The sequence below is a fragment of the Bos indicus genome, chromosome 3 (assembly GCF_029378745.1).
Source record: "Bos indicus isolate NIAB-ARS_2022 breed Sahiwal x Tharparkar chromosome 3, NIAB-ARS_B.indTharparkar_mat_pri_1.0, whole genome shotgun sequence".
In the NCBI taxonomy this organism is placed as follows: domain Eukaryota; kingdom Metazoa; phylum Chordata; class Mammalia; order Artiodactyla; family Bovidae; genus Bos; species Bos indicus.
Window position 1 is genome coordinate 62700752 of NC_091762.1, and position 21285 is coordinate 62722036.

Genomic DNA, 21285 nt, shown 5'->3' on the forward strand with positions numbered 1-21285 from the left:
CATTTCAAATGATAATTAGGATGGTCATAAGTTAACCTCCAAACCCACTAGTATTCACTCATCCTTGAGCACTAATGCTCCAGGCTGTCAACACATGCTATCAAAGGACTATTCACAATCAACGTGATACTCACTAGCAGGAAGCATACTAATTGTATTACCCAGTGAAGCAATGTTCATCTATATTCAACCTTCCATACTGTTTGAGATTTAACACAACAATTTCATGGAAAGAGAAATATGTGGAACGCAGAACCATGTGAAATCTTGGTACTAAGTTTTATTTTTAAAACACTGCAGGGATTATTGCCTTTAAAGAAAATTTCAGTATCAATAAAATATGAAGAGCTGTTTCATTTCAGAAATTCAACTTGTATGCATTCTTTTAAGTTTTTCTACTTAGAAGGGTATAACTGCAATAAAAATTTTACTAAGTTGAAGTTTTTTACAAAACACTCTATCCCACAAGAACATCTTAAAGGTCAGCCTTAAGCGTGAGGTTCAAAATTGAATTGATGGAAAATTACATTTTCTCATTTATCATTTAAATACATACATAAATCAGGCATCCTGAATACACCCATATAACAAGTGCACACGAATTTTTCTCTTAATATTGGGCAGTGAACTTGTGTCTGATGCTTCTTCCAAGGGGAAACCACAGTGACAGTAACTTTCTGTCAAATAATTATTGCTCTTGTTTTTCTGGTTAATATATATAATTACGCTCAAATGAATGTGGATGAGTTGAGCTGCTGACATATTTAACTCATTTATGGGCTTTTAAGGGATTGTCTTCCACATAAATAATTTTGAAAGTCTATATGATGAATATATACAGATGTATAAGCAATAATTTTTTTCTATTGGTGAAGAGAACAAACACAAGCCTTTATTTTAAAATAAAAGCGATCAATCTGGACTAACATTCATTAAGCCAAATCTAAAATAAATAAAAACCATTCCTTATTATTAATAGGCCAGTTGATTAACTGTCCCTGAGATAAGGTATAATAATGTAACTTTATAAAAATTCACGGTTTTTACTACCACAAAGAGAAACAATTAAGAATGTGGAAATTGTATATCCAGGTGAAGTCTGGGCAGACCCAAAGAAACTACTGGGTTGATAATACATCAGTCAATAGATTAATAATTTTAAACCTAAGAAATTAATCTGTATGGGGGAATCATGGATAGAATTTAAGGCAACATTTATATATTTTTAAAATAAAATTCATTTTAAAGAGATTCTTTCAGCAGGAAAGATGAATGATAGCTTCCAAATTGTATTCTCTAATATGAAAACTTGTAAATTAACTATGCTGAAGAGAACATTAACCATTTAGGTACCAAGTACTTCTGCACTAGTTCACGTCATACCAGTTTTAGAACAGCCTCAAGAGAAATACTATGAATTGAATGATCAGTGCTGCCTTTTTTTTTTTTTTGGCAACTCATCACTGAACCAACCTAACCATAGTTGGTCTTTATACTAGGAAGTACAGATCATATTACATTGTAAAATTTCACATTTGCACAGGATAATATATAGCAAAGCAGAAAATTAAAATGCTTGATTATATAATGTCCTCTTCTAGCAGATAAAGGTTTATAAATTCCTGTAAAATTTTACCCAAGGAACTATGAATACCCTTCTCAGAGGACTGTTAAATCTGTTTGAATATTAATATCATTTTTATGGTCAATTTCCAACTTGTTAGGAATTAACCGTATGTGAATACACTCCTCCATTGTGACCCTACTAAATACTGATAATATTTTATTACATAGTATCTACCTTACTACATTCACATTTAGATAAGAATACTTTAAAATGTTTTTCTTATTACTCTTTTTAAATAGGCATGACTAAGTGTGTCCACATGAAATAAAGTGATTTCTAAGTTGGTGGAAGCACTTGAGAGAACCAATAAGGTTTAGAAGAATTTGGTATAAACGCTGATGATGTAGACAGGAAAAATCTATTTGATGAGATTCAATTATATGATTTTTGAACCTTTCCACGATAAAAAACATCGTCATCTGTAGCTGCCTATAGGAATACTTATAATCTTCAAACTCTAAAAGTATGTTTTAGAATTTTCTTCTCAATACTGCTGAAAAGTTTTTGTTTTGTTTTTTTAAAGATTTGGAGAATTTCCAATGCATCTTTTTTCATTTTTATTTGTTTTGGCTCTGTTGCAATGCAACAAACACAAGTACTTTCAGTATACTTCCCTATTGAAACCTATCTGCCAGATTTTGTGCATTGGTAATTGGCAATTAGAATACAAATATATTCTTTTCAGCACATAGAGCCATCAGGCAGCGGAAGTATATTCTTTTGCATATTTGTGGGTTATACTGTGAAAGGACCTAGTATACCCAAGGTGAGCTGGGTGGCAAAGTATTCATATATTAAAGCCAATTATATGTCATACATAAAAGGGCACATTAGCTACTTGAAAAAATTCACATTTATTTACTGTCAAACCGTGTTAAACTTTACACTGGATATTAGTGATGGGCTCATTATTAACAGGTTTACACAAAGGGATGAAAAGAAAGGCAGAATTTTGCTGAAACAATTTACATTTCATTAGAACTTTATCATAAAATAAATTAATTACTAAATATAGGCAGAAGGAATATGGAAGAGTAATATTTATGTTTTATTTCATTTTTTAAAAAAGAATAGGCACCTTTTGTTCACTAGAAAGTTTGTGAGAAGTGCCCAGTGCCCTCGCTGCCCCCTGTTCAAGAACAAACAGAGGGGTGACACACAACCTTTTCTAGATTTCACCACATTTGTGCAAGGCATGGCATAACTGGCTTCAAAGAGTTTTTTCCCCCATAAAACACGCTCTTTTGGCAATAAGCAATTTAAATGTAAGAATAAGGACTAACATGTCAAAGCAGAACACTGTATACAGTGGAAAATAAGTGAAAATGGGAAGAACTTACCATGACAAAGTGTAAGGAAAAACATTTCATAACATATGTGCAACCAAGAGCTTTTCACAATATTTTCTTCAAACTCTTTAAAATTATTTTTAATGACAATTCTATTTCAGTTGGACACAAATGTATTTATTTTACCCTAGCAATAGAACAAAATATAATTTCTTTAGCCATTTTTGAAGAGTTCATTGTACAGTTGAGGAAACATATGAAATAAGGCCTGTGGCTTGATTGCTAGTGGTTAAACATGTTTTCAATCTTTGCCTTAATGTAAAAGGTTTGCAGTCAACTGCAAACTGCTGCAGAATATCTCTCCTGCTTTTCCAAGTCTTGTCAGGAACAGTAAGGTACAGTAAATTTGTCCCACAGGATTTTAAAGCCTACGTCTTGTATATAATACAATGCAGGCCTACAAAAATGGTGCAGCCATATTTACAAATTTAGTTCACAAACTGCTGCAGTAAAATGGCTGGAAAGTTCTGTTTTGCTTGTTTCACAATTTCTCTAAACAGCAGCAGAATCTTAAAATACCTGGTTGGCATCTCTTTTCTTTGTAACAAATAATTCATTTTAGTATACTCTGTGTATATACAAAGTTTTTTTATGTTTTATAAAAATTCACAGAACTGCACGGTTCAGTCATCTTTTTTTTTTTTACACTGGAGAACCACAGGTCAACAGGGCCATCTCTTCAAGCGGACTTTGAGGGAGCTGCATAGGGCCAGTGGAGTCTGTCTGTATTCATTACTTGCATGTGGCCTCTGGAATTCCTTAGTGGCACTATTAGAGACTTGTCACCAGCTGCATTTGTCCTTCTCTGACATCTCCTTCTGGAATACACCCTTCTTTGTTAATGGGGATTATGTAACCATCGCTATTGCCCCTGCTGATCTGGTAGCACATCTGAAGCTGGTGGCCAGCTCCAAGGTTTGGCATGCTCTTATAGTAGATGTCCTCATTCTCACTCCTCCGGGACGGAGACAGGTCTTCTTCCATGTCGGGGCTGCTCTCCTGATAGGGAGAGTCCCTAAGGTTAGGCATACTTGTGTACAGAGAGTCTCTGTTGGGGGACTGGAGATGGTCCTCGGCCTCGGCTGTCAGCTGGGATACGTAGCTGTCAGTCCCCTCGGGCTTTGCTTTCTTCTGGGGTTGGTACAGAAGGGAGTGAGTCCTCTGAGGGATGAGCGGGGCCTCGAGTTCTTTGTGATGGAGCTCCAGTCCAGGATTGTCACCATGCATGAGAGATGAAGCATCTGCCACAATAGCATCATCTTCGCTGCTGCTCCCTCCAATCACAGGCTTGACTGGTAGTGTGAGCTCGAGGTTGTGAGCCTTGCTGCTGCCCCGTAGGTTGTTGTGCACTAATTCTGAAATGATCATCTTCTCAAAAGCAGTATCATTCAGACTTAGTCCACAGTCCACAACCTGCACACTGTCATTATAGTCCCCCTTGCGCAGTGAGTAGCTGTTGTTAAAATTACCATTTAGCGGTAGAGTATCCATGGCACTTGTATCCCTGGCATTGTTCAGTGAATGTCCTGAAACAGAAAAGGGAGGGATCCCATTACTGTCTCTGTTCCTGATGAGAGGATCGTTACTTCTTTAGAACAAAACTTTTTAATGTCGTTCAGGACAAAGTTGTATTCGAAAGCTAACACTTGGGAAGTGTCAGGCTTTCCCGCGTTCCCAACTGTAAACAGTTGCAACCCCTTAGATAACAGGAACAAGTGTGAAAAAATAATACTGTTTTCTGGGGAGGGAAGAGGGCATACAGAATGTTGATTTATCAATTTTGAGGAGACGGTATTTATCAATTGATTTTTGGTCAAATCTCTGACACTCTTACAAAGAAGACTTCACTCCATGCCCTTGCATAGTTAATGCAAAGCAATTCATTAGTGACATTTACATTTTAAAGTACGAGACTATGGTTTATAAAAATAAAATTAACAGAATTTGTCCTAAACAACACTAAATTAAAAGGGAATAAGTCACATACAAAAACTGAAGGCAAATGTACAACATAAACCCACAAAACTGGCAAGCAACTCTTTAAACAACATTCTAACATTTCCTTTTTCTGGAGATGAAGTAAAAAAAAAAATAATGAAAAAATGGACAGACACAAAGATTTCGTGTTAAACAAAGATAGCCATCTCTCACACTGACTGGACCAGGGGCCCACAAGCACCATCCAACAACACGATAGACAGCAGGTGGAATGACTCACTTTGGACAACTCACATCATGTCTGTCTGCTCAGGCTATCTGGCCTAAGAGTAGCTGATATACAAAAAAAAGTAAAATGATTTATTGTAACATGATGAAGAATTTCTGAGCTTCTCAGCAACTTAGTCAGAGCAAGGGTTCAACAAATTAGATTACCAGCAATAGCAGCCTTTTGCTTTTTCATTGAATATTTCTTATGATTTTGAACTTCTGTTTTGGTACTAATACTCTAATAGCAATGGCCCCAGGCTTCTAATGGTCAAAGTTTGCCTGCAGCCCTGCAGTCTGCATCAGTCACAGTGACAGCTTCTAATGAACCAGCAGAGTCTACTGTACGAGACTGGCCCACAGACACCATGGGCATGGAGGTTAAACGCAGAAATGTTAGGAGATTTCTTAAATATGGGTCACAGAAATTAAACCAAGAATAAGTATTAACTGTGGAATGGGAAAAGGGTGTCAGCCTTGGCTAATATATTTTTATCTCTAAAGGAATGAAAGATTGGATACATCTGCTGAAGATATGAAAAGAGGTTCAGGAGGAAAAAAAATATGATAACATGCTCTCTTTGTATTTTTCTAGACACATAAACATGTAAACTAAGACATCACAGTGCTTCTCAGGCAGATGAAAAAAAAAGTTTAAGAGAAAATTAAATGGTCTGTACCATGGAAAGTTAGGTTATTCATTCTCAAAATCCTAGAGAAAAAAATCACTTGTCTACAGATAGGTCTGAAAAAAAAAAGAATGAAATGATGTTATTGAAATGAAACTGACCACTGTGAGGCTGCTGCATTGTATGCAAGGCTTGGAGGAGTTTAGGAAAAAAAAATAATTCTTGGAAAAAATAGGAAATTTCCCTTTTTAGTGCTTACTCCACTTATGAAGCTGCAGATTATCCTAGAAAACTCATTGTCACAACCAATAAATAATTCATAATTGCTCAATTAATTATCATTAGCAGAAAATAAGAAAATAGGAGGGATCATATTGTTGACTCATGCTATTTTAAAAATTCTGATCCAACTTCTACATTTGAGAAATTGACAATTCGGTTCGTATTATGCTCCGTGGCACATATAACAAAATGAAGTAATGACAATTCTTTGCAAGGCTTCCTTCAGCCTGGCTGACATGATTCACTAGCTTTATAAATTCATATATGTGCCACAAATTTTAGAAGATCTATTACTAGGAATCATCTGATGTTTTAAATTACAGTGACACAGGATCGGTCACTAGCATTTGTTTCCTCCATAGAGGTATGATCTTGTCATTTTTCTTTCTTTGTATTGTTGTTTAATAAATATAAGAATATATACTGGATAATCCAAAAGGTGTTTTCTACGATATACTGCAGATCTAAGCACATCTTTGGCTGGTTTTGAAGAGGCAACTTTTTCTGCCCAAGTTCAGGTAATTCACTGGAAGACTTTCCACAGCCTGTAGCAAGATTACTGTGGGAATGCAGAAATGATAAGTCAATTATTCAGCATTCGGGTTGACAGTACCTCAGGCTTTAAGAAGCAAATTATTTCAGCATTGCATGTACTTAAGTATGAACAGCATTTGCTACAGACCTCTATTACTGACAAAAGGCAGTACATGTAAATGTACTGTTTGAATTTGGAAACATGTGAGTTGCAAATTGTGAACCACTTGCCCGCTGAGTCTACTTCATGACTGCTACTTATGTTTTAATTGTGCCGGTTAAAAATCATGCTGAAAAAATTTACATTTGATAGGCAAAGTTAAGTTTTACTCCCATACTTGTCTCTCTGTAGGTTGCTAGAGGAAAGCATAAGGAAAGTAAGAAAAACAAGAGAATGAAAAGAGAAGCTGCAGTTACGTTAAAAAAGAATTTCAAGAAAAAAATGGAAACGAAGTTCTGTGTTTAATTTAGTGACAAATATCAATTACAAATAAAAATTTTATGCTAATAGTAATTATGTAATAACTTTCCCCCAAATCTTGCAAATTCTGTTAATATTAAATATATTTTTAAAATAAATAAGCTACTAGAAAACATAATAAAATACAGGATGGGTTAGTGACAATCTCTCCTCCTCCCCCCAAAATAACTACAGATAGAAACTAACTAATATTAACTTTATTCTCAAAGTTTTTTAAGAAAAAAAGAAAAACTACCATAAAGCTGCACTATACTATAGTTTGGTTAGATTGATAATGCTGGATGCAGTTTTCTATACCTAGGCATCCAAATTATTAGCTAAGTCATGCCAGAAACAAACTCTCTCAGCAAGCTTTAGAGTCAACTGAATAGTATATTACATAGATAGGATACCTCTAAATGATATAAATCTTGAAGATGGGCTCTCGGACCATGTGATGTCAGTCCTGTAATAATATATTAAGATTTATGCCACCTGTGTCAAAAACATGGATAATTATTTGTAAATACTATCACGACTGAATTTTTACTATACTATAATATAGTGCAGTTTTAGAAGCCTGGCATGGGCAATACCATAATTCTTTTTAATTGAGAAATTAAGGATATAATAATAAATATATGGCAACTTGAGTATTCTAGAAAAAGGGTAAAGATCAGAGCTCTGTTTAGCAGCAAAGAAAGGTAGTTGTATTCGTAAGTATAAGCACACCTGGTGAGTTAAACACAGGAGCTGAAGGGGCATTACATACAACTGTTTCAGCGAGCAATGTGTTATAGGGGTTGTTAGTGCCGTGGGGTCGAAGAAGAGGGTTTGTTAGTAGGTAATTGCCAGTCATTCCTAAAGCAAAGAAACAGAAAAAAATACATCAGTTCTCTTGTTTTAGTGTTACAGTTGCAGTAAAGTACTTTTTGTATTCATCAAGGGTAGTGGATAAGTTGGCAAAGGAAAATCTGCTGAAATTCTCTGATTGTATTTGAACTACTAATTTGAAGGAGAAAGGGGAGAGGAAAGTTAAATTTCAATAATTCACAGGTGCTTTGTAAGTCCCCCAAGTAAACACCTGCTGAGGATGACATTTACTAATTTATACAAAATCACTGTTAAACAAAAATGGCAATTAAATGCACAGAGATCAACATTATGTTTCGAGATGTTACTGCTTAATATTAAAAACCTAACCACTGAAGCCCAGAAGAGGGAATCTCAAACTTTCAGGATTTACAGGTGTGGGATTATCCCTCATGAAAACATCTGTGTTAATACCAACTTTGACACAAGCAGGAGGAAAAACAACTTTCACAAACACGTAAAAAGTATGACGCATTGCACCAAGCTTCTCTTAGTAAATGCAAGAGCACACATGCTGAGGGGAAAAAAAGAGACTGCATATAATGAATTATTAGACCGTTCACCGATTCTATGTAACAAGACTTTTCCTTCTATGATCTTATTTGCCAGGTTTCAAAAATGAATCATTGAATAATTCATTTCCTTTTTGATACTCATCTTAACAGAATTAGGTAAAACATCAGAGCAATGGAATAAACACACATTTCACTCATTCTAATTGACAAATTACAAACCTTTCAATACTTATCAAACATATGTTTTGCATAGCTAATGTAATTTAGCTAAAAATATTTTAAAATTCAAGTTGGCTTTGATGCCATACATATGCTTTTTTCATTTTAAAACAGAATCTCATCAGAACAATGCCAACAATGAAAAATGTCTTTAATATTTCATTGTGATAAAATATATTAAATTATAATAATACATCAAAACTGAAATTACTTGATAAGTTACCTCTAAGAACATATAAAATTTTTTTCATAATACATTAAAATTTACTAAGCTTGTACTCAGGAATATGTGTCTGTAGATGCACTTGTGTCCTTATCTTGCTCAGTTATTTTATTTGCCATATTAATTTAAGTTAGAATTATACTGATTATGTGATAAGGCTATAATTGTAGACACATTAAAAATAACAATTCAAATGTAAAAATTACTTCATAAGTGCTCATGTATTTTTATTATTTATGAAGAGTTACTATGTTTTTAACATTTACTTTTTGAAAGAAACAAAAACAGAAGAATTTTACAAATAAGATTTTTTACTACAAAACTGGCACTGTTTAATGTGAGCAGTAGTTATTCTAATTATATTAATTTTTTAAGAAGAAAATTTTCATAAATGTACATTTAGAAAGGAATAATTTGTATCCCTAGGAACATATTTTAATCTGTGGCAAAGTATGCTCTCAGAAATTACATTTTCCAGCCTTATTCTATTAACGTGGAGTTTGAAATTATACTTTTTGCATTACATTACTGAATAAAAAGAATTTATATGTACTTTAATAAAGGATAAAAGATGACTCAGCAGGTTTAAGAAAGAGCTTATGATATAAACTCATTTGAGAGAAAAAGTCAGTGTTTCCTCTAGAATTATTGTAAATTGGCAAAAGGCACAAAATTTATATAGTAAACTCAAATTTTCCTAGTAACTGACCTTGATTAAGTGTTGAAGTGCTATTGATGTCACCTGAGATAAAAGAAGATTCAGATTGTTTTCTCACAGTGTCATTCCACATCCTTCTTATACGACTCTATTAACATAAAATAGCAAGACACATGTTATGTTAGCTTTCCCAAGCTTACCTTACATTAAAGAAACACAAAGATTTACCTTAAACAATCTGTGCAGGATTATCTTTTGACTTAAAAAAAAATGTGTATTGATTCTGTTCTTAAACTAAGGAAGTCTATATTGCTGTGTTTCTTTATTAAGGAGTATTTAATTTTCTAATCTTAAAGAAATTTTCAATTATTGTCTTTGTTTAAAGTGGAGATGATGGTTGACTAACAAATGTTTATTGAATGCTCCCTGAGTCCTGTATTATGTGAGCTTAGGATATCAAACTATTGTGATGTACTTCTTAAAGAAGTATACCTCTCGAAAAAGGATGTTTATACCTAAAGAAACATCTTGCAGAAATACTTAAGAAGATATTAAAACCAAAAAACTAAGAGGGCAAGTATTTGCTACCTAGATATTATACTGAGAAGACAATTAGTGCATCTGAACAGAACATGTCTCAGAAGGCATTCTATAAAGGTTAATTAAAGATGCTGTCAAAGTCTTTGTTACCTGTGTGCCAGAGGAATAGCGAGCACTGGTTCTGGTAGTGGATGCCTTCACTGAGCTGTGGGGACTCTCAGTCGGGAGGCCGCCGCAGCAGTATGAATGTCTGAAGCACTTGCCATATTCTTTTCGTACCTGCATGGAATAACCGTGAGACCAAGGGATTAATATAAACATACTTGCTCCTCTTGCTCTCTAATTAAATGAGCAGAGGAGATGAAAAGTTCCACTAACCCTTTTCCGTGGAGATTACAAAATCAAATTCAACTGAATTGGTAATCGGAAAAACACCTCTGTCCACTAGACAGTCCAATAGGATTTTAAAGTGTGATATAATATGTAGAAATATGCTTTCTACCCTATTATCATAGTGCAAATGTTATTAATTAATACAATGGCAATATTTTAAAAGCCTTATTCTAGCAATAGCCTTAGTCAAACCAATTTTCTATCTCATGTCAAGAAAATAGGATAAAAATTTAGTATTTTCCTTGCTTAATTACATTTAACCACTCGTAATTCAGTCATTTAAGTTTCATATGCTTTATGTCCTCTTAGGTAGGTCAATACATAAACTTTAACTGGATTGCACAGCGTTGTGGGTAACTTCTTTATAATGAAAGACTACATTGGCATAAGAATAAAGGGGAAATAATGTCCTTTGATACATATGCCATTAATTAGGATGGAATGTTTTCCTCATTTTCTGAATATGTCTAGCTGTTATAACACTTAGTGTAGAGAGTCTAAGATGCTTATTCACTTCATTAGCACATAAGGGAACTATTTATGCAATTTCCATTCACATTAATGAGTTACCCACGTAATTTCCCTTTTCCCCTGAAGCTTGGATATATGAATAGATAGAAAAGTTCTTAGGCCTAAATGAAAGATTACACTTTAAAAAGTGGAGTCCAAGCAATACTAAATAATAGGGCTCCACTTAGGTGGTCAAGAATTGGGAGGAGTGGGGGATATTTCTGGATTCTGTGCAGCTATATTTTGGCATACAAATATGCTTCATGTAGCTAAGAGCCAGACTTTGAAATTATAAGAAGGAAGGATGAAAGGCTGCACATGAAATTATTTTTTTCTGGTAGGTTTCAAAAAACACTCAAAGCCCCCTGACAACCCTCCACACCCCCTCCCTGCAGATCATAGTTCTGTGAGCACTATCATTGCAAAGACCAAAACTCTTGACACTTATTACTTGGGAAATTAGAGAATTAAAGTCACTAATGACCTTTTAGATCTAAGTGCACTTGCATTTTCACTCTCTTAGCTTTATTTAATTATAGCTATTAGAACAAATAACAATGTGGTTAAACTTTTAGACAAAGTATTTCCTTTGTCTAAATATATTCACTCAAGCAGTTAGAACCGTATTTTACCTAAATCATCTTATATTATGTTCTAACAACTCATCATGGCAATATCCAATACAACGTATCCAAGACTAAGTAGAACTTGTTCAAATGAAGTGTAACACAATAACTTAAAGAGATAATTGTTAATTAACAAGCACAGCAAAATCTCTGCAAAATTAATACCCAAACCCTATGAGGAAATAATGACAATGTCATTCTTTTTCTTCTAAGTTTATGCTTTATCAGAAACATCTGACAGAAGTTATGAATATGTGATCATCTGCATGTATATAACCTGCTCATCTATGTAGAAAATATATAAAAGCCAAAGTAATTACAAGGTCATACCTATATAACGTTTAGCAAGTTAAAGTTCAGTGTTATTAAATAAGACATGATACATCAAAAAAAGTTTTGTACATTTAATGGCTATTAACTGCTCTGAAATGCTATGTAACCAAGACAATGGCAATCACAATGGTATTTTATCAAAATAATACCCTCTGGTGTTGGTTTTGCCTAATGCCTATATTGCTATGAATGTATATTATCTGTCAGTATTGCACATTCCACTGTCATTATCTCAAAATTACAGCTTATTCAGAACTGATGGAAATAACAACACTATCATCTTGTCAGGACTGAAAACTTAATAGTTTTCACTTTCACAATTCTATTTCTCTGTTCAATTTAGTGACCAACTAATAATAACAGAATAAAAAGACTACATTAGATATACAGACGAGGAAAGGATGATACCTAGTGAAAGGCATGGAAATTTTAAACTTAAATGGCAGCCAGTTTATTCTCTTAGGTTTACATCTTACAATAGATTAAAATTTTTCACCTGCAACTTTAATTTTTGAATCATTTTTGAGGACTCCACTTAACATTAAATCAGGAAAAAATAATAAGATGTGAAATATGAAATTATTGGGTTTTAAATTCTTTCAAAATTACTCAAAATGCAACATTAATATTCATATTTATATATCTTATGCTTTTAAAATTTATACCACTTAACCTTATACTCAATTTTTGTTTTGAACTACTGCATTCCTTATATTGAGAAAGAACAAGATTATTTAAATGTTTTTTTTATCTTGTATACCCTCTGCACAAAGCACTTTCGTAGACTTTGAAGAAAAAATCTTACAAGTATCTAGTTTATAATATTGCCAAATTGAGATTCAAGAGATGACTGGTGTTAACATATCTTACATGTGAAGCCTGAACCTCCTGACTTGCATTACAAGTAATTTATGAGTAAAATATGATGCTATTAATAATATGCCAGTGGTAACTTAAAATCTCTATTAAATGTATTATTTTCAAATCAAAGAACAAGTAAGCAGAGCCTCCAAGTGTTGTCACTTACTTTCTTTTGGAGAGCACAGTGAAAGATGAAAATGAACACTCCCTGGAAAGCATTAAAGATGGTGAAGAGATATGCCATCACAATAGTCTCCTCATTAATAAAAAGCAACCCGAATGACCAGGTTAGGCCAAGAAGACATAGAAGAGCAAATGCGCCAAGCACCCAAGACCTGAAAAAATAAAGTGAATTTTATTAACAGATTCAATGAGAGAACAACACATATCACACTTAAATATTAGCATATCATTAGTAGCAGTTGACTTTCTCTATATTCATATTCAAATTCAACAGCATTTTGGCTTTAACCTTTCATTGATTAAAGAAAGAACAATAGCATTTAGTACTGCAGTCTCCAGTGAAAACAGCAACAGCAGGTATGACCTTTTCTTATTCAGAATAAATAAGTATGAAAACTATATTAAAATACAAGGTATAAATTAACCCCCATGACTTTATTGTCTTTTATGTGCATTGTGGTAAAAGAAATTAAGGAGTCCTTAATTAGTTTACTCCTATATTTTTATTCCTGTGGTGCACTCATGACACTGAATAATGTGATACATACAGAAAGGTTAAATGGCAGATAATCACTTAACACCTGAACTTCAGATTCTAGGAAACTAATCTTAGGTGAACCTAAGGTTTTATAACTAAAGCATGAAGAAGCCTAGCTGAAATGGGACAAAAACATGAGAACAACTTCAAAATAAAATAATTTTGGAGAGATTTCATCATGAATAGCTTAAGGAGAAAAGAACTGTAGAAAATAGGACGGAATGAGAGGATTTAAAGTCAGTGCATTCCATGTCTAACTAATGATCTTACTTGATAAATGGCTTATTATCTTCATAGCTAGAAAGCATTATAAGCAGAAAAGAGAAACAAAATTATTAGACAGAATTAAAATAGAAAGTAATAAGAAAGCATTTATATATTTTATAAAATTAGTCAAAATTAAGAAAGTCAAAATGCAGAGGCAAGCAATTAAAAAATAAAGGCATATTATAGTTTAAAATACTCTAGCAAATAAGATATTCCAAAATAATTATAGAAATTAAGGGCAATTCATGATATTGACGGATTTGTAAAAATATAAATCATGCCATAAATTTGTTAATGTAGGATTCTACCTTACCCAGGTAAGTCCGTATTATAGTAGCCATCACAAACACGGTAATTACTGGTGTAGATGAGAAGACAGAAAGAGGAAAAGGAAGAAAAGAGAGAGATGCTAAAGATTAGCTCTCTCTCTTACCATGCAACATGCAATGAAGCTGGCACTAACCTATCTAAAACATCTAATTTAAAAAAAATTACCTTTACTATAAGATCTGCCATTTTTAACATTTAAAATATTTTCTACATCCCATTGTAACCAACGTGAACAATATCTCCTCAGATTTTAAATTAACTCATATTTTAAAAAATAACTCTGAAAATGCTATCAATTTTTTTCAACAGCTATCGATTTTTTCTCGTTAGATAGCACTTTTTCCATTGATATTTCCATTTTTTCAATCCTGAATTAAAGTAAACATTTATTTAATTATCATGAAAGCAACAGATAATCTCCAAGTTAACAATAGTAATGGAGCAAATTCTCTTAGGAAAACAGGATTAGAAGTAGAAACTGCTCAGAATCCTTAAATCAAAAAGTCATTTAACAAAACAAACTTAATATAATCATATCAGTCATGCAAACAGGAACATCATTTTGAACTGCATTTTAAATTTAAATGAGATTGCTAGTTTATGGAATTTTCATAAAGGCACTAAAACAGTTTTTTGGCTCTAGATCATGACAGAAATTATTATCTAATTTCTGACCAATGTCTGTGACATGGTAACAGTGAGGTTCAACCTTGATAAGTAAAATTTCATTCTGAATAATTTCTACAGTTGAAAGATGGTATTCATGAATTTGCTGTGGGGAATATCTTTCACTCAGTTTGTCAAGCACTAAAATTAAAATACAAAATACTTACTTAATGTTTTCCAACCTGCTAGAATCTGGTTTTAATGTGTTCGAGTGCTTCACCATTTTGCATAATGTGATCACCAGAAAGATAATATTTAGCTGTTACAACAAATAAAGAAGGAATTAGATAACTATGAGAAAAAGTTAAATACATCATTACAATATACTTAATGGGTTAATGCAATTAAATATCAAAAACATGAATATGTGGTAGAAACTGACTCAATTTTAGTTTACTTATCATTACTTATGCAATAATCAAGTTGAGTCTACATGAAAAATTTTCTGGCCATGTATGACTGATTTTTTAATAGATCATTTGACATGAAATTGCAACCTCATTAAATAAGTATCATGTGGTGATGATTAAATAAATTAGAAAGCCTAGTGTCTTTAGATAGAGGTACCCCAGGGCCTAAAAACCACCTAATGAAAATATGAAGTGAGTTCTTTAGGAGGGGCATTTATATTATGCAGTTTATAATGGAAATATCTCTGAATTTGGGACCCTAAATCTTAAGTTAAGAGTCTAGTTCTTGATTTTGACTGATAAAATGAGGAAAATAATATTTGAACAATCCTTTTGTAAGGTAATGGTTAAGGATCAAATGAGATAACATATGAAGTATGGTCCCTGGTTATATAAACTAAGACAGACTTTTAAAAAATATAAATGTATTTGCTATTTTAGTGTTAAAGGACATCATTTCTTTTTTCCTGATGTCTCTACACTGAATGGAAGTAGGTAAATTCTAAAGAAAGGCTGTTTCGAGTCCTTCTAAACACTCAGTTATGCAACGAATACTAACTAGGGAAGATGGAACCTGACATGGAAGAACAGTCTGGGGAGGCAGCTTGAATGAACTTCAGAAGAAAAAGGGGTATGTTTTGACTGAGCAGAGTTAGGGATCTGTAATTTGCATTTGCTTCTATGGAAGCCTGGCAGAATGCTACATGGAGTGAAGGCAGTTCCACTTTTATGCTCCAAAAATAAAACTATGTTAAATTGCTCTTGGATTTTTTTTTGACATTTTATTTACTTGAGAATACTACTTTAAAAAAGACAAAATGAGGTTATTTTGTGAGCATTGTGATTAAGTGCAAGCACAAATGGTATATTTAGAAGTATGTTAAGACAAAAGCAATTCCTTAGTTTTAAATAATCTACATAACTTTGTTACAGTAACATAATTTTTTCTGAGTCACAAAACTATCTGATAAAATGATAAGACTATTTTACTCATACATCACTACTTCCGATTTTATAATTAGGAAAAATGATGTAAGGCAATAAAGAAAATTTCCAAGTCCTTCCTAATAAATTCAGGAAAAGAGCAAAAGCTTTAATCTAAGCTGTATATCAGTCATTTTGCCTACTGTGCCTTGTTATTTCTCTTAGATATAGAATTTCCTCTTAAGGACTAAAATGAGGTTAATGGGAATAATTTGCAAGTGCTGGCAGATTGCATTCCATTGTTTGATGTTAATTACTTGAAGACAAAAAAGCTCTTTGCTTAAAAAAGCACTTAAAAATTAATTTCTTAAAATATTGGTCTAGAGAAAAAAGTAAATAATTTTGTAAAAAAAGAAATTTCTAGCTTTGTATTCTGGAGGTTATAAAGTCCAGTTAGTCATATATAAATAAAAGCTTATATTTTCAGGGATATTACAGTATCATGCATTTCATATTTGCATTTCATATTGACCTTACTGCTCTACACAAGAACATGCTTATTGTATTGTGGGTAAGACACAATTTTTTGCCTTTGAGAAATTAGGGACATCTTTCTGATAGTACAATAAATATTTAATTTGGTTTTTAAAGAATCATGGTACAGTTTACCTCTATAATTTTTGTAAAGGCAAAATCAGCCATGTTTTTATTTTTTATTTTACGTAACAGTAAGCCTTAACCAGGACAATTTAAGAATGATTAAAAACAAGTACTCTACATATCCTAAAAACAAACAAACCAAAACCCATTTAAAGAAACAAACTGATTACAACTCTTAGGTAAGAATGGCTGCCTTAACAGCTTCAAAGTTAAAATCAATTAAACGTTTTGACCCTTCTTTTTGAAGGTCCTGATGAAACCATTTATTTATTACAAACTTACAGACTTAGGGTTGCGTCTCCACTCTAACACTTTTTTTAAAATAATTTTCCAAAGTACAAAGGGCCACAGTTTGGAGCTAATTACTTCCTAAACATATTAACTACCCCCTCAGGAATAAAATAGTAGTACATTTAAGGAGAGAAAAGATATTATCCACTGTCATGTCAAAACTACTAATACAAGGAAAGAAAAGAATGTGAATGTGAAAAAATATGGATGTATCAAGTATTATGCCATAGAAAGAAAATGAGTAGAAAATGTGAAATTGTGGGGGTGAATCCATCCAAACATATTTTTCAGTGAAGAAAAACCAAGCAAAAAAATCAGTTATTTAAGAACTAGCTCATTTTCTAATAAAATTGAAATAAAAATGAAGTGTACCTATGTAAAATTAGAGCTTAAGTATGATACAAGGACATTTTTTTCTTGTTAAGATAGAACTAATCAATTTGGAACTGCCACAGAAAACATATTTCATTTAATCCTTAAAAAATATCTTCCCTTCTTTTCCCTTACCCTACTGAGGGTTTCTTAATATATATATGTTCAGTGTTTTGTCCTAGCTGCAAACATGCACAAGACATAAAGTTCAGACAATATAGAAAATTACAGGAAAAAAGAAACAGCACCAAGAACCTATAATCCTATTCCAGAAGTGCGTGCGTGCTAAGTCGTTTCAGTTGTGTCCACCTCTGTGAGACCCTATGGACTGCAGCCACCAGGCTCCTCTGTCTATGGGATTCTCCAGACAAGAATATTGGAGTGGATTGCCATGCCCTCCTCCAGGGGATCTTCCTGACCCAAAGATTGAACCTGCATTTCTTAGGTCTCCCGCACTGGCAGGGGGGTTCTTTACCACTAGTGCCACCTGGGAAACCCATTGAATTGATTATTTTACAAATTTGTGATGTTGAGTATGTCACCAAAGACTACTTAGCTGCAATTAATATAGTGTCAATGCTGAGATTCAATATACTATCTTCTAGCTCCATGGCCCAATCTTGTCAATAAAATAAATCAGTTTATTCTGGTTGAGAAAATTAGGAATCTCTAGCAAAACAAAGATAAACTATACAAAGAGTTTTGTAAATTTTTTAAAAAGGTTCCACTTCTCTATAGAGTAATCTAATTTACAAATCAATAAGAGATGATAAATGAAGATATAATATTAATTAATATATAAAATTAATACATAAAATCCTGTATGAATGACATAAGAAGGTGTGCTCTTCAAATGATTCCTACTTGATGGACTTGCCATAATAACCAATTCTCCATTCCCTTTGCAAAACACAACCATCCATAATCAGCAAATGGCTAAAATGCCCACATGCTATTCCTAATAGCCAAACTGTATGTTGAATAGCTTTGTTTTCTTAAACATGATTGTGCTAGTTATATGCACACACAGATAAATATCACACAAACCAACAAAATCCTAGTGAGGAAAAAAGCTGTTGTTTCTAACTTATTTAAAATTGCTTCCAAAAGGTGTTTTTAAAGTGAGTCTATTTAAAAAAGAAAATCTAAAATCCTAGAAAAATAATCATAAAACCACAGTAGAATTCTTGTATCAGATTCTTTCACAAGTGCCTGTGAATTCTCCAATTTACAGAAACTGAAAATAAAAATTTAGCCAAGGCACTAGCAGTCAGGTTGCTAAGAAATTTAGTTAAATCTGACACTCATTTAGTCTTTGAATTATGATGATACACAATTAATGAGACAATGGTATCTTTATTAGGATATATTATCATTATTTTAAGAAATTATGAAAAAAGACATGCAAGACTTATTGTGAATCATAAAAGTAAAAAGTGCTAAGTGTGAAATATTTTTCTTCAACACATTAAAAATCACTAATATATATGATTTCTGAAAAAATATGTCTACTGTCTAAGAATTGAACATTTTAATACATTATCACCAAAATACATGAGTGAAATATTTTCTGAAATTAAACAGAATATTTACTATAGTATAAACAAATTTTTTAAATTTTGGTTTAAAGTTCTCGTATTTTCTTCAGTGTCTAAAACTGTAAATGCTAATTTTTAGTGTCATTGATAAAAATTGTTCCTATGATCTTTCTCAAGAGGCAATGCATTCAAATAAGTCATAATTTTGTATAATAAGACATTTCAATAGATTTTTTTTCTACTCTTGTTATTTTAAAATATAACTATGAGAATCAAAACAAGAAACAGAGCAGCAAAAAGAAACATCTTTGACAAAATCTATTGTTCAAAATAGTCACTTGAAGACTGATAACCTTAGTTTCAAATGACATACTGAGTGTTTTTGTCTTAGCATTTTCCCTATGACATAAACGGCTCTTTCCAGCCATATACCTTTGTGCCTTTTATTTTTCTATTTAGAGTAAGTGATTTCTTTCTCCTCGCTTTTTTCTTTCTGATTTATTTTCCTGCCTTTCGTATGCATTTAACAAATAAAAGAAATCACAACCATCAATGAGGATTTCTCCACTGGAAGGCAGGCAAAAGTGATGAGAATTGTCTTCACCATCCAACCACTCTTCTTATCCCTTCAAGTCCAATGAAACCATTTTTTGACCTCATGTTCTTTTTCTTTCCAACATAAATGCTACTAAGTTTAAACATAGTATTTTGGGATAAGTTGAAAGGTGTTATGCATCACTGAGAAATGAAAAAGATGGAGTTACAGCTATGTACATAAAGATTTGTCTATAGCTGGTATATATGTTGGTAATCATTCATGTAGAAGCCTCTAGTAAGTACAAAGTAAAAGAGTTGTGTTACATGTTTTATGTTAATTCACCAGCCTAAATGTCCATAATGAAGATTAAGTTTGGAGATGAAGCAACTCATCCAGGAATTAATCAGATTTTAATTCTGCTCTCTCTATGTGTGTGTACACAGGTAAGTAGATAGTTATCTCTTAATAGAATTCTATGTGAAAGAGTGAAAGCAAATTGAAAAGAATTTCAGCTAAAAAGTGTTAAATCACTAAACAGGGCATTTTCTCTTCTAATAACAAATAATACTCTCCTCCCTATCCCCCCAAAATATTTCATAAATTACTGCTAAAACACTCTGCCAGTGTAATTTGCTGATAGAATTCATCACTACTTGATGATATAGCCTAGCTAATTCTCACTCACATTGATGATCATGAAAATACAAAGAAGTTTAAAGAAAGAAAAAGGTACCATACATTACAGAAGTGCACGGTTTGTTTTATAGCCATCCACCTGCTCAACTGAATCATATCCGTCTGAGCTTAGCAGCTTAAAATTCATTCCACAGCTTGCAATGCTGACATGGATATGATAAGACAGAAGAACAGAAACACCACTCTGAAGTAACCTAACTGAACTGCACATGTACTGACCCTTTTTGTCCTCCCTAGAGCTTTTGCTACCTAGCAAATGCAACTCTAAAACTGCACTTGTATCTCCAGATCTTTGCTGTTAGCCAAGCAGAAACCTATTTCTCCCTGGGACTAGCAGCCAGAGAGGTGTTCTCGGAGGAAGACTTCTAAATGAGTGTGTGAGCTGAACTCTTACTGAACTGAATTAATTATTAATGATGCAGATGGAGCTGTCCAAATGATAAGAACAGCTCCTGACGTGTCATGATCCAAGCTTTCATTAAACTATTTCAGGCATACTAATGGTTTCCCACTGCTCATTACTTACAAGCACTTTTCTCATAGATATAATAACTCTAGTGCCTGTAGGCAAGACATCCTATAGAAATACAGAAGTAGGAAGTTTTATCTCCTATAACATGTTTTTTTTCCCTTCATTGAAAATGATTAAAAATGTACACTTATTTAATACTACTAAAGTTACATGATTTCAAATCAGAAAGCTGGAAATACAAAACTATGCTTTCTAGGAATATCAATATGTAATTTTTGTTACTCCTTAAAAGGGTAGTATACAATATAATTTATTTTGTGTAATTTGCTAAACTGTGTCTGAACTGAATTTCAAATGATCTATATCACCATAAGGATATATATATACATATACATATATATATACACACACACACACATTAATACTAAACAAACATGTGCTGAAAAATCATATATCTCACTTTAGGTTACATTTGAGATAATGCTTTACACTTCAATACAATTCTTTGTCTTTCTATGTTGGGACGATTAGAGGGCAAAGCAATTGAAGGAGAATTACTCCAA

At 32.8% G+C, this 21285-nt stretch overlaps 1 protein-coding gene across 16 annotated transcripts in view; it reads right to left on the minus strand.

Moving 5' to 3' along the window:
- Positions 1 to 2577: 2577 nt before the first annotated feature.
- The window catches only part of ADGRL2 (adhesion G protein-coupled receptor L2), a 199088-nt gene continuing 180380 nt past the window's right edge, over positions 2578 to 21285 (minus strand). For 7 of the 16 annotated variants that reach the window (XM_070786237.1, XM_070786239.1, XM_070786240.1 and 4 more), the window contains 6 exons: positions 14989 to 15080; positions 13004 to 13172; positions 10265 to 10393; positions 9626 to 9722; positions 7819 to 7947; positions 2578 to 4502 (listed from right to left, as the gene is read on the minus strand). In XM_070786237.1, coding sequence (XP_070642338.1) covers positions 3748 to 4502; positions 7819 to 7947; positions 9626 to 9722; positions 10265 to 10393; positions 13004 to 13172; positions 14989 to 15080 — 1371 coding nt within the window. In that variant the 3' untranslated portion in view covers positions 2578 to 3747. Of the gene's footprint in view, positions 4503 to 5194; positions 5248 to 5861; positions 5927 to 5964; positions 6983 to 7499; positions 7582 to 7818; positions 7948 to 9625; positions 9723 to 10264; positions 10394 to 13003; positions 13173 to 14988; positions 15081 to 21285 lie in introns of those variants that run through there. The other 9 variants (XM_070786246.1, XM_070786248.1, XM_070786247.1 and 6 more) reach the window with 6 other exon arrangements.